Genomic DNA, 13389 nt, shown 5'->3' with positions numbered 1-13389 from the left:
TTAAATTAAATTGAATAAAATTACTGAATGATAATAAACTAATAGATAAAAAAACAATGAGAATATTAATGCATGTATTCTATTTTTTTTAAACTCATCGGCCAGCAGCCGACAAATAATCAAGTATTGGTAAGATTGAGTAGTTTAAATTTTCGTGATCGTAAAAATTTGTAGAGGCCGGGACAAAATGAAACATTATTTAAAAAAAAAGAAATTATTTTTTGTTTAAAATAATTTGTAGAAAAAAAAATAGGACAAGTTGACCAACTTGACATTGAGGCTGATTTAAAATTTTCTGTAAAATTTTTTCAATGTTTGTTATCTAAATTATTTTATCGAGAAAAGAAGAAGTTGTCTATGAGGTAAACTTTTTTACTGAAAATTTAAAATCGGCCGCATTGCCCGGACTGATCAACTTGCCATATTTTTTTCAAAAAATTACTAAGCAAAAAAAATTTTTTGTTTAAAAATCATGACCTATTTTGCCCCGGAAACCTACAAAATATATGGTGTGTCATTTTACCTCCGTCTTCCCTATATTAATTGTCGAAATTGATTATTAATCATTGTACTTATCATTAATAAAAATTGAAATTTTTCATTAATTGTTGTTATAAATTTTTTATTTAGTATCATTTAAGTATCGCATTGTATAATTTTTTTTTTCTTATAGTAATTAATAAGTTAATTTTTAATGTGTGATTTTTTTTGCTTACTTAAGAGGCCAATGTATAAATTAATGGTAAGATTAATAAATAAACTATTGCGTAAATTAAATTAAATTAATAATTCATGTACATTTTTTAGTATTGTTTAGTAATAAATATTTATAAATTAAAAATATTTTTTTAAACTTTTACATAAATACAGGCGCAAGAAATGGAAAAGCAAAAGTTACTATTTCATCAAGCACGACTTTCAAATCGCGGGGTTGCGGAGATGGTTCTTTTACATATATCAGCATGTAAAGGAGTACCAAGTGAAATGGTAATGAAGACTCTAGAATTAGGAATATCAATTCTTCGTGGTGGTAATATTGAAATACAGCGAGGAATGTTGAATCATTTGAAAGAGAAAAAAGATGTTGGTTTCTTTACATCAATCGCTGGATTAATGAACTCCTGCAGTGTGTTAGATCTTGATGCATTTGAGAGAAACACAAAAGCTGAAGGTTTGGGTGTAGGATCTGACGGTGCTGCTGGTGAAAAAAATATGCATGACGCTGAATTCACATGCGCTTTGTTTAGATTTATTCAATTGACTTGTGAAGGTCACAATTTAGGTAAAAAAATAAAATTTATTATTTTATTTTTTTTTTTCATGATACCAGCATCGGAAGTTGAAGTTTCAGTGCCTCTACAGCCAGTCGAAACAAACTTATTTCAGTGCAATGCTGCGAATTAATATTAGCGAATGCGTAAATTGGGAATGCCTTCAGCCAGCGGGCAGAAACAAACTTGTTTTGTCTCTTGGGAACAAACAAATAATCTTTCTGCGCACTGACTGAAAAGGCTTTCGCAATTTAAACTCTGATTCGAAACTCTGGTTCGAAACCGAATGTTAACAAATAGAGGGGTCCCTTTTTAGAGTAGAAAGGCAAGGTTGCATCTTTCTATTTTATCTCGGAGCAACCTATTGACCAGTACAAGGAACTAGTACCACGGAAGCATTTCCAAACCCTGTTTTGCCAAAGACTCTTTATTTCCTGAGATGACAGGAGGATGTGTGCAATCAATTGAGCACACATATATTTAATACGTAATTAGAAAAGTAAAATTTTAGACAAGTAGTGTAATTTATCTAGAATCTTAAATTGTTCCAACTTTATCTAAAATATTTACGTGATTTTCCCATAAGTAAAAACCTTTCCGTGCAATTACTATTGCTTAATTATTAATATTTATTAATCACAAATTAATTTTAGATGAAAGAGATATATAATTATTACAAAATGTAACCAAATATTCAATTTAATTTAACAAATATGTATAATTAATATATATATATAGTGGACTCTCGATAACTCGAACCTTGTTAAGTCGAAATCCTCAGTAACTCGAAAAAAATTTGTATCCCCTTCCGCTGAACTCTTAAGGTACTTTTTCATGCTAACGCTTGACGTTGCTTTTTAGCGTCAAATTCGGTCACATGAAAATTTAATATGTGCGTCATCCAGAAAAAATGTAGCGATAAATTATAGCGTTTAGCGTCAAATTTAAGCGACAAATAATACACGATAATAAATACGCGATATCTCGAATTATTTAGATTCTGTAACTCTAACTTAGTATTGTTTTCCTTCCAGTATCGATAAGGCATATTTATACTCTATAACTCGAATTTTAAAAGTGAAACTCTATAAGTCGAAGTTAGTAAAATATAAAGACATGTTCAATGCTTCTTATATTCTTGTTTGTAATGTATATTTTATCTCTAAGTTATTTTCTTGCAAAGTTGTTGACTGTTAATCAGTTCGTATCTAGTAGGGCTGTACATCTAAACCGGCTTAATCGGTTGAAAAAGTTAACCAGATTAATTAGCTGGCTAGCTCGTCAGCTTAGCTAATTTAACCGGTTAACTTCATTAACTTGGTTAAGCAGCCAAAGACTTTACCGGTTAACTCAAATTAGCTAGACTCATTAGCTGAGGGTTTCACCGATTAAATGGTTAATTTTTTTTTTTTCATCTATTCGCTACTACCTTAAAAAATCTATAGGAATTATCATATTTCTTTAATTTTAGACCGAAGAAGCTATAACAAAAAATTTATACTATTAGTTCAAAAAAAATTCACTACGATTTTTCAAATTATTTAATTAAAAATATATCACATTACTAATCCCAAAATCGCGTACCTCAAAATATACGCCCTTTTGGCTCTGTAAAACCAAAAAGACATATTAAAAAATCCTTTTTTTTTTCCGGATAAACTTAGGAATGTTACAACAAAATATATCTAGAAAAAAACGAAAAAAAAAATTTTTTGACATACGCCCTTTTGGCTTCATGACAAAAAACTTTGAAAGCCAAAAGGGCGTATCATTTTTGTTCTTTTCAATTATTATTGATACTTAGCGAAAAAAAATAAAGAGAACAGTAAAATAGATGACTTTACAACTCAATCAATTGGAAAAAATATTAAATTAAATAAAAAAACTTTTCCAAGTTAATCAGAAAAAAAAGACTTTCTTTTACGCCTTTTTGATTCTGCAGAGCCAAAAAGCGTATATTGTGAGATATGCCCTTTTGGCATTAGTAACGTGATATATTTTTAATTAAATAATTTGAAAAATCGTAGTGAATTTTTTTTTAACTAATAGAATAAATTTTTTGTTATAGCTTCTTCGGTCTAAAATTAAAGAAATATGATGATTCCTATAAATTTTCTAAGATAAAGTAGCGAATAGATGAAAAAAAAAATTAACCATTTAACCGGTTAAACCCTCAGCTAATGAGCCTAGCTTATTTGAGTTAACCGGTTAAGCCTTTGGCTGCTTAGCCAAGCTAATGAAGTTAACTGGTTAAATTAGCTAAGCTGACGAGCTAGCCAGTTAATTAACCTGGTTAACTTTTTTAACCGGTTAAGCCGGTTTAGATGTACAGGCCTAGTAAATAATAAATAGTATTCAGAGTTTTTGATTAATTATAAATTGCAAATGACAATTTACGCTTATGCTAATAGTTGATCACACCATTGGTCTTAACTTGTTTCTGACTGGCTGCTGACATTGACACTTTAAATTCCAATGCATGTAATGCGGATGTTAGCCAACTTCACCCTGGTCTAAAATCGTTTTATTTAATCCCCTGTCGCACAATATACTATTTTTTGAATTAATAATCAATTATTAAATTTTTTAATTCGTAGACTGGCAAAATTATTTAAGAACACAAGCAGGAAACACGACAACAGTTAACGTTGTAATATGTACAGTGGATTATTTATTGAGATTACAAGAATCAATAATGGATTTCTATTGGCATTATTCGAGTAAAGAATTAATTGATCCTGCTGGAAAAGCAAATTTTTTTAAAGCAATCAGTGTCGCTAGTCAAGTATTTAATACACTTACGGAAGTTATTCAAGGTCCTTGCGCTCAAAATCAACAAGCACTTGCACACTCGCGTTTATGGGATGCTGTCGGTGGTTTTCTATTTTTATTCTCTCATATGCAAGATAAATTATCAAAACATTCAAGTCAAGTAGATTTATTAAAAGAGTTGTTGAATTTACAAAAAGATATGATTACTATGATGTTATCTATGCTTGAAGGTAATGTTCATTTATTCATTTAATTCTTAATAAATAAGTAATGCAATTAGTAATTTAATTTTATTTTTAATTTGTAATCATTAGGAAATGTTGTAAACGGTACGATTGGTAAACAGATGGTAGATACTTTAGTAGAGTCAGCGAGTAACGTTGAATTGATCCTTAAGTACTTTGATATGTTTTTAAAACTTAAGGATCTTATTTCCTCGCCAAGTTTTCTTGAAGTTGATCTTAATAAAGATGGATGGGTGTATCCGAAAGATTTTAAAGAGAAAATGGAACAACAAAAAAGTTATACACCGTAAGATAAAATTTTTATTTTATTTAATAGCTTAATTAAATTTTAATTATGCGAAATATATCGTAAGATTCTACTAGTAAAAATTTTACTCAAAGTTTAAAGCAAATTACTAGGAGTTATTAACAAGTTTAAATCAATCAGATATATAAAATATAAATATCATTATAAATAAAGTTATTTTTACATAACTTTAAATTCTCAAGTCATAAATGTCATAAAAATTAAAACCTCGATGTATTTTATTTTATTTTATTTCCTTGCAATAATTGTTTTTTTTTTTTTTTTTAATATTTTTTATTTTAATATTTATTTTAAAGCTGATTTTTATTTGAAAACAATAATTTTAATTGAAAATTATTTTTGGCATGTATAATTAGTTTTTAAATACGAGAAATTTCATAACAAGACTTTAATAAACACAATTGTCAAAAACTAATTAAAGTTTTTTTAAAAAAAGTTAGTACTATATTTTACAAATTTTTTAGATTAAAATTTAACTCAATATCTTTACTAATCAGAACATATATTTTTAAATAGTCGCAATGTGTTTTCATTACACTGAAAAAATTTGCGGAATGAAAGCGGATTAAATCCGAAGTAAATTCGGAGTGAATGCAGAGCGGATGTCTGTTTTTTTATTAAATCCTCTCGTAGTGAAATTCACTCCAAAGGGAGGTTCATTTCAATATTAAAACTCCGAATCGGAGTTTTGCTGACTGATATGAAATCCAGATCACTCGGAAATCACTCCGCTGAAAAAACAAACTCCCTATTTACTTCGGATTCGGAGTGATTTTTCTAAAAACCAGGAGTTTTTAGAACTCCAAGTGGTGGAGTGAATTCGGATTGAAATAAAATCCGTAATCACTTTGAATTAACTCCCGATTTTTTACAGTGTAAAGATTATGCTTTAATTTTTTTAATTATGTAAAAAATTGATATTCATGTAAAATTACTAATTTTCATTAAAGTTCCATGACAATTATTTTTGAAAATCGAAAAAATTGTAACCATGTGTACAAGTAGAAAAAAAATGTTATAAAATAAGACTTGTAGTGTAAAATCGAAAAAAATAATATATACCGATAACTGTTAGTATAAATAAAAATTTTCAAGTTTGTTTTTTATATTAAATTTTGGTTCTGTTTACATAAATTTTGCATAATTTATTTGAAAAAGTTAACTTAAATTATTATTTGATACGAACTTTAAGTATTTAATTGTCAAAAAATTTATCTGGTTGACTTAAACAAAAAAAAAAGTCTACAAATAAATTGAATTAATAAAATTTGTTTTTCATTTATGTTTAGGGAAGAGATGGAATTTTTATTGGCATGCTGTGAAACAAATCATGACGGTAAAATAGATTACGTGGCTTTTATGGATCGATTCCACGAGCCAGCAAAAGAAATTGGATTTAACTTGGCGGTATTGCTAACAAATTTATCGGAACATATGCCAAATGAACCTCGACTAGCGCGTTTCCTCGAGACAGCTGGTTCAGTTCTAAATTACTTTGAGCCATTCCTCGGTAGAATTGAAATCTTGGGTGGTAATAGAAAAATAGAGCGTGTTTACTTTGAAATAAAGGAATCAAATATTGAGCAGTGGGAAAAACCGCAAATTAAAGAATCAAAACGGTCGTATTTCTACAGTACGGTTGTTGAAGCTGGCGACAAAGAAAAGCTTGAAACGTTTATTAATTTTTGTGAGGATGCTATTTTTGAAATGCAACATGCAAGTGCACTTATGGCCATTGAGGAAAGTGGAGGAATCGGTAAAGCGCGTGAATCATCGTATACATATATCACTGATGATGATGAAGAAAAAAATAAAGATCCAATTAGACGTGGTATTCAAGCTTTCAAAGATGGGGTTTCAACTTTCTTTACAATGTTTTCAATAACAAATATTAAAACAAAAATTGCTGAAATGCAACAAATGACGATACCTGAACTTATTGTTGGTTTCTTTAAAATTATATTCTATGCGTTTTATTATTCTGGATTTGGTGTTGGTATTGTTATTAATTACTTTTTGAAATTCTTATTGGCATTAATGCGTGGCCCACATGTCGAAGAACCTGTTGTTGAAGTTAAGGAAGAAGAAGAAAAATATTCACGGCATTTACCTACACTACCCCCTACACCTGATGAATCTAATTTACAAGTAATATTATTTATTTATTTTTTAATTTATAGTTATGATTGATTCACCCGGGGAAAAATAATTTTCATCTATGAACTGAGAAAAAAGATTTCTTTAAATACAAAGAAAAAATAATAGTATTACACACCAAAGGAGGAAAATAGGACATTCCAACCCGCATGTATAATAGCATGTAGCACACGCGGATTGGGATTCCCTATTTTCCTTCATAGTGTGTATAAATTTTTTCACCAGATCTGCACCTGAAAGTTTAAACTTTTGCCTCTGTTTATGAGAAGAATGGCGTGTGCTCTATTTTTTATCATTTGTTCTCTCATAAAAAAAATAATGACTTTCTTTTCTAAACAGGGCAGGAATTTAAACTTTTCAGATCCAGATCTGATGAAAAAAAAACTTTTCTAAGTCAATAAATTATTAATTTTTTAATTCAAACAAATTAATCCTTATGTGAAGAAAACGCTCGAGTCAAATTTCCAATAAATTTCTTTATTCTGACAAAAGTTATTCGACTTAAGCTAGTGTTCTGTGTTCTTTTTTCTTCGGTCAAAAAATACTTTTTGTATCAAGTGATGTCTTGATTTAAATTCACCAAATTTTAAAGAAATATAGTCGAGTCACGTTATAAGTCCGGCTTGTAACTTTTTCTTTTAACCAGACTCGCGTTAATATGAGTGAGACACTAAGAAGACTTATAACGTGATTCAGCTGTAATTTCGTAGTCCAAAAATGTCTACTCTTTAAAAAAGTTCTTTTTTTTCTGTTTAGAAGATCTCAATTAGGCATTATATTTAGATCTAAGTAGATCAAGTTAAAAAAATAAAATTTCAAATTAAATAAAGATTTCGTAGCCTTTAAAAAAAAATTCCAAAAATTTTTAGATCCACAGAGATCTACATGAATTCGTATAACTAGAAAAAATCTTTCGACATGAAATTAAATCTTAAATTGATAAAAATTAGATCCACATTGACTCAATCAGATCTGAATTAATTTTTTTTTTTTTGAGTTAATATTTTTTTTGTATCAATTGTTTATAATTATTTTTATTAGGTACAAGCATTTGGTATGGATATAACTAAAGAAGAAGGTGGTCAAATAAAAATAGCAGCCCATGAATCGAATCCCTCATCTCTACAGTCTAGTATAGATGAACCAGGAGAAAGTACTCCTGAAGAAGGATTAGTTGAAAATGCTAATAAAGCTGAAGGAGAGACTGAAGGACCTGTTACTTTAGCTGATCTTCTTGGGTATAAAAATTTTAAAATAATTAATTTTGATTAGACTATAATAATTTTGAAAGGGTATCTCCGTAAGCCCACTTTTCTATGGATTATAATGACATTTCGGGTTCAGCTAAAGAATAACCTTCTCTTTGCAAAATTACTTTAATCGAAAAGTGCTGCTCTTTAAATAGAGGAGATATTTTCGATCAAATTTGGCACTTTTGGCATACTTTGCCTGTACCAGTTAACCAAAAGTTACATATATCACTTCGTAACTTGAAAAATTTTCTATACATTTTTTCAAAAAACAATTCATTTATAATTTTGTTTATTACAAATACTTTTAATAAAAAAAAGGTGTTACCCGATTTATTGAAAAAATAAACATTTATAAAAAATACAAAAAAAAAAAATTTTCGGCTCAAGAAAATTTTTTCTCTCCTTAAGAAAATTTTCATTTTCTATTCATAATGCAAAATAATTGTTAGGGCGAGTAAAAATTTTTTGCGCTGAGAAATCCTTTTTTACTGTTATAAGTTTAAACTTTGTTCGATAAGTAGAGGGGATACCCTTTGATATATTTCGCTAATAAATGTGTAGTTTTGTGTATACATGTACACGTGCAATGTCTAAGCATTGGCTACGTGCGCTCACGTATACTACTATAGAAGTAAATGTGTATTGTGTATACATATACCCGTGAAAAATTCTGGTCCGCTTTTTTGGTGGCGCTCTCATTATGTATGTATACGTTTCACACTGATGGTTTAATAGTATTAGTATTTTCATGCACGCAGCCAATATTCAGTATAAGAGTACACAGAAAAAAAATTCTCGATTGAAGGTAAATATTCTTGATTCAAGAAAACTCTTTTTAAAACCTCGATTTCTTGGATGAAGTAGAAATCTCCTCTGACCAAGACGAATTTTCTTGGCTCAAGAAAATCTTGACTTAGTTCCCGAAAACTATTGTCTTCCAAAATATTTTCTCAAATCAAGATAACTTTCTTCTGTGTACAGTCTTATACAAAAAGAAATTAACTACTGACGTTCAAGTTATTTTACGTTTACACTAAAATTAATTTTCGAATCAAATCGTCACGGAGAAACTACCTCAATAACGTATCAATTTTAAATTTACTAATCCACGATGTTGGTATTTATATTTTTTTCAGCGGTGAACAAGCGAGAGCTCAAGCAGCAGCAACGGCGGAAGCAGCAGCAGCACAACAAGCAGCAATGGCTGCAGTTGAAGCTGAAGCTAAACAAGAAATCGTAGCCGAGCCATCAGCTGGTTATACATTTGATTTTTCAGCCTACACTCATCGTATTCTTTCTTGGTTGGCTAGAAATTTCTACAATCTTAAAATTATAGCTTTGTGTCTCGCCTTCTTGATAAACGTTACTCTCTTGTTCTATCGAGTAAATATTATTTTATTTATTGTAATTATATCATCTGTCAAATTTTTAATTACTATTAATTAATAATTTATTTGTTTTTTCGTTAATTAGGTATCATCTTTGGTGGATGATGAAGATGGCAGTGGAGATTCAATTGATGATATCTTGTCAGAAATGTCCGGAGCCAGTGGTTCAGGAATGGGTAGCGGTTTTGCAGAAACGGCAAGTAGTGGAGATGATGAAAACGGATCCGACGAGGATGAAGATCCTCTTGAATATGTTTCAGTACCAGATGATTATTATTATATGTCTCATCTGATGAGAATAATGGCCGGTTTACATTCACTTGTATCACTAGCGATGCTTGTTGCTTACTATCATCTCAAAGTGCCACTCGCTATTTTCAAACGTGAAAAAGAAGTTGCTCGTAGAGTCGAATTTGATGGTTTGTATATTGCCGAAAATCTAGAAGATACAGATTTGAAAGCACGTTGGGATAAAATTGTCATATCTGCCAAAACTTTCCCTGTTAACTATTGGGATAAATTTGTTAAGAAAAAAGTTAGACAAAAGTACAGTGAGACCTATGACTTTGATAGTATTAGCAACCTCTTGGGAATGGAAAAAACTTCATTTAGTCAACAGGAAGAAGAAGGATCTGGAATTATTCATTTGTGAGTTTTAAATTTTTTATTTATTATTAAATATCAACGATCACAAGGTCTTTTATCAGCTGTAGAAATTAAACTACCCTGGCGGGTCCGAATTAGGGTAATTACCGTAATTTGCCGTAATTTACGGTGTTCCGAAGAATTGCGGTATTTTACGGTGAACGTATGTTATTTTGCGGTGAACTTACAGTAGTTTACGACAAAAGTACGGTATTTTTATCGTAAATTTGCAGTAAGAGAACGATAATTTACCGTAAAACTTTGGAAAGCCTGCAGTATTTTACCGTAAAGTGAAGTATTGCATTGTAAAAACTAAAAATAAAGAAACATGCGGTGACTTATGGTAAGAATGTCGCAAATTGCGGTAAATTGCCGCATTTTTACTGTGATTCTCCGTTAAATCGCGTATATTACTGTAAATTGCCGTAAAATGCAGTAGATTACCGTAAATTGCAGCAAAATTGCCGTAGGAAAGCAGTATTTTACAGTAAATTACGGCAAGTACGATAAAGTACCGTAATTTGGATCCACCAGAGTAATCAAAATTTTACTTTGTAATTTTATAGAGATATTATTTGAACACTTTAAAAACCAGCTAGAATTTATTTTGATCATAAACTTTAATTCTAAGTTTGTATCTAAATTTTATGGCGAATTATCAGGGAATAAATTCACTTTAATATAGAATTGATGAAAAAATTAAATCTTATAAAAAGTATATTTACCCACGTAACACACAGACAACTTCAAGATGTCTTTTAAAAGGATAAGACAAATTTTTTTTTTTGTCTCAAAGTCACCTTTTTTGGTATAAATAAGACATGCGGATGTTAGTTCTAAGAGACATAGAAAATTTGTGTTGTTTTTCCTGTCAAAAAAGACATGTCAATTAAAAAATCGTTTAGATGACTTATTTTACCACTATTTCTAATTTACTTTTTGTCTTCACTTGTGTTATCTTTTAAGTAGATATATTTCCGGTAACATAAATTTCTCATCGTTTTGTCAACATATTGCTGCCTTATCGATACGTCAGAAAGTAGCCTCAAAACTGATATCTTATAGATGTCACAAAGGCAAGTGTGCTACTTGGGTATTCAAGTGAATAAAATTTAAAAATTTCGATCACAAATTTAAAAATGATCGAGAAAAAAATGTGATTGGTTTTTTGCAAATATCTTTGTAAATATTGAGTTATTTGAAAAATTGTAAAAAACCTTTTTTGTAGTGCTTTAAATTTTCTACAAAAAAGGTGTTCAGTACTTTTTCAAAAAATTGAGTTGCTATTGATATATTTGAAGTTTAAAATTCGACGAATTAGATATAGAAATTTAGAGTTTAAAATAGCTGGGGATTTTCTGAATCTCATGAGACTGTCAAGAATTAAATAATTTATTTACTTATTTATTTAGTAACATTTAATTATTTTATTTTTAGCTTTTTCAGTATTGATTGGAGGTACCAATTATGGAAAGCAGGAGTTACAATAACAGATCAAGTAAAAAATAAATAATCATAATTTATTTTACTAAAACAATTAAATAAACAAATTAGATATTAATTTACTTATATATTTTCAGTCTTTCTTGTACAGTTTGTGGTACTTTACATTCTCAATTCTCGGCAATTACAACAATTTCTTTTTCGCTGCTCACTTACTGGATGTCGCAGTTGGATTTAAAACCTTGAGAACTATTTTGGAGTCTGTTACACACAATGGAAAACAATTAGTATTAACTGTTATGCTGCTCACAATTATTGTGTACATTTACACAGTTATTGCCTTCAATTTCTTCCGTAAATTTTATATACAAGAAGAGGATGATGAAGTTGATAAAAAATGTCATGATATGCTGACGGTTTGTTGTTTCTTAATTATTTAAAAAATTTACATAAAAAGTATGTTCACTCATATTTTTTTTTCTTCTACAGTGTTTCGTATTTCATCTTTATAAAGGAGTAAGAGCTGGAGGTGGTATTGGTGATGAAATTGGCGAACCTGATGGAGATGACTACGAAGTTTGGCGAATTATGTTTGATATTACATTTTTCTTCTTTGTAATTGTTATTCTTCTGGCTATTATTCAAGGTAAAATTTATTTACTTTAAATATACAGTCCGTTCAAGCTCATTATAAGCCACCATCAGAGGTTGTAGGGGAAAAAATTCCTTGAAGAATCCAAGATTTAGGTTCCTCTTTCATTTTACTTTTCGGCGCACATTTTATGTATATGTGGTACGAATAGGAATTGTTGCGAGTCACTCCCTGGGTAAAAAAATTTCAAGCCATAACAACAATAAAACTTTTTCTCGGCTGAAAAAAAGCCCAAGTAGTGAACATAAGGCTGAAAATTAGCTACGACGAGAAATTACTAATAATGAGGCCTAAAAAAACTAAAAACAGGCTGACTCAATTTGCGGCCTGTATATTAAGAATAATAAAATTTAGGCATGTTTTCGGTTAACTTTCGACCTCTTCCAATAAAATTCTACGGTCTCAGCGAAATTTAGGTCCATAAAAAAAAATTGTAGTTGCTATAACAGCAGCTGTAATTGAGGTTACTACAAGTTGAAGTAAAGAAATTCCAACCCCAACTTGGAATAAGCTCAACCACATGTGTAGTAACGTCACTACTATTTATGTAGTTGCTACTATAATGTTTTACTACAATATTGTGGTTAGAAGAACCACATAATTTTTTCCATGCCTCTTTGAATAAAATTCTATGGTTTCGATGAGCAACGATTGAAGTTGTGTTAAAAAAAACCAATGATCAGTTATATTTTCTGTACAAATCAAAGTTAAAACATGTAAATGTTATGTAATTAAAAAACCATATATTCATAAAAAAATATAATTTTTTAAAATTTTCTTTGAACAAAAAGCGAGCGACGCTTATAACGATCGTCAACACATGAAATTTGAACGTCTGAAAAAGTGGGGGAACTTCGGGGAAGTCGTAATGAATAGCACGGTAGGGGGTGATTGCTTATAAAGGGATTGCTTATAACGAGCGTCGACTGCTGTATGTTTATTTATTTGTATCAATTGTTTATTTTAATTTAATTAAATGATGAATAATTGTAGGTTTGATTATTGATGCATTCGGAGAGCTTCGTGATCAATTGGAAAATGTTAAAACAAATATGGAAAGTAATTGTTTTATATGCGGATTGGGTAAAGAATATTTTGATACAGTACCACATGGATTTGATACACACGTTCAACAAGAACACAATTTAGCTAATTACATGTAAATATATATTTGTTTTATTATTTATATAAGAAAATGTATGAGTCCAGTGGACCGAAAAATCAATATCCGATTAATGGATAATTTACAGTTTGTT

General features: G+C 29.6%; 1 protein-coding gene across 3 annotated transcripts in view; it reads left to right on the top strand.

The window, feature by feature from the left end:
- LOC103571418 (ryanodine receptor) overlaps positions 1–13389 on the top strand; it is a 64582-nt gene that overhangs the window by 50859 nt on the left and 334 nt on the right. For all 3 annotated transcript variants that reach the window (XM_053740734.1, XM_014439916.2, XM_053740733.1), the window contains 11 exons: positions 871–1282; positions 3869–4273; positions 4358–4574; positions 5885–6743; positions 7794–7990; positions 9142–9388; positions 9479–10041; positions 11476–11536; positions 11619–11897; positions 11971–12127; positions 13127–13292. In XM_053740734.1, coding sequence (XP_053596709.1) covers positions 871–1282; positions 3869–4273; positions 4358–4574; positions 5885–6743; positions 7794–7990; positions 9142–9388; positions 9479–10041; positions 11476–11536; positions 11619–11897; positions 11971–12127; positions 13127–13292 — 3563 coding nt within the window. The remainder of the gene's footprint in view (positions 1–870; positions 1283–3868; positions 4274–4357; positions 4575–5884; positions 6744–7793; positions 7991–9141; positions 9389–9478; positions 10042–11475; positions 11537–11618; positions 11898–11970; positions 12128–13126; positions 13293–13389) is intronic.

The sequence above is a fragment of the Microplitis demolitor genome, chromosome 7 (assembly GCF_026212275.2).
Source record: "Microplitis demolitor isolate Queensland-Clemson2020A chromosome 7, iyMicDemo2.1a, whole genome shotgun sequence".
NCBI classification, from domain to species: Eukaryota; Metazoa; Arthropoda; class Insecta; order Hymenoptera; family Braconidae; genus Microplitis; species Microplitis demolitor.
Note: the sequence above shows the minus strand (reverse complement) of the source record. Positions and strands in the feature narration are given on the sequence as shown.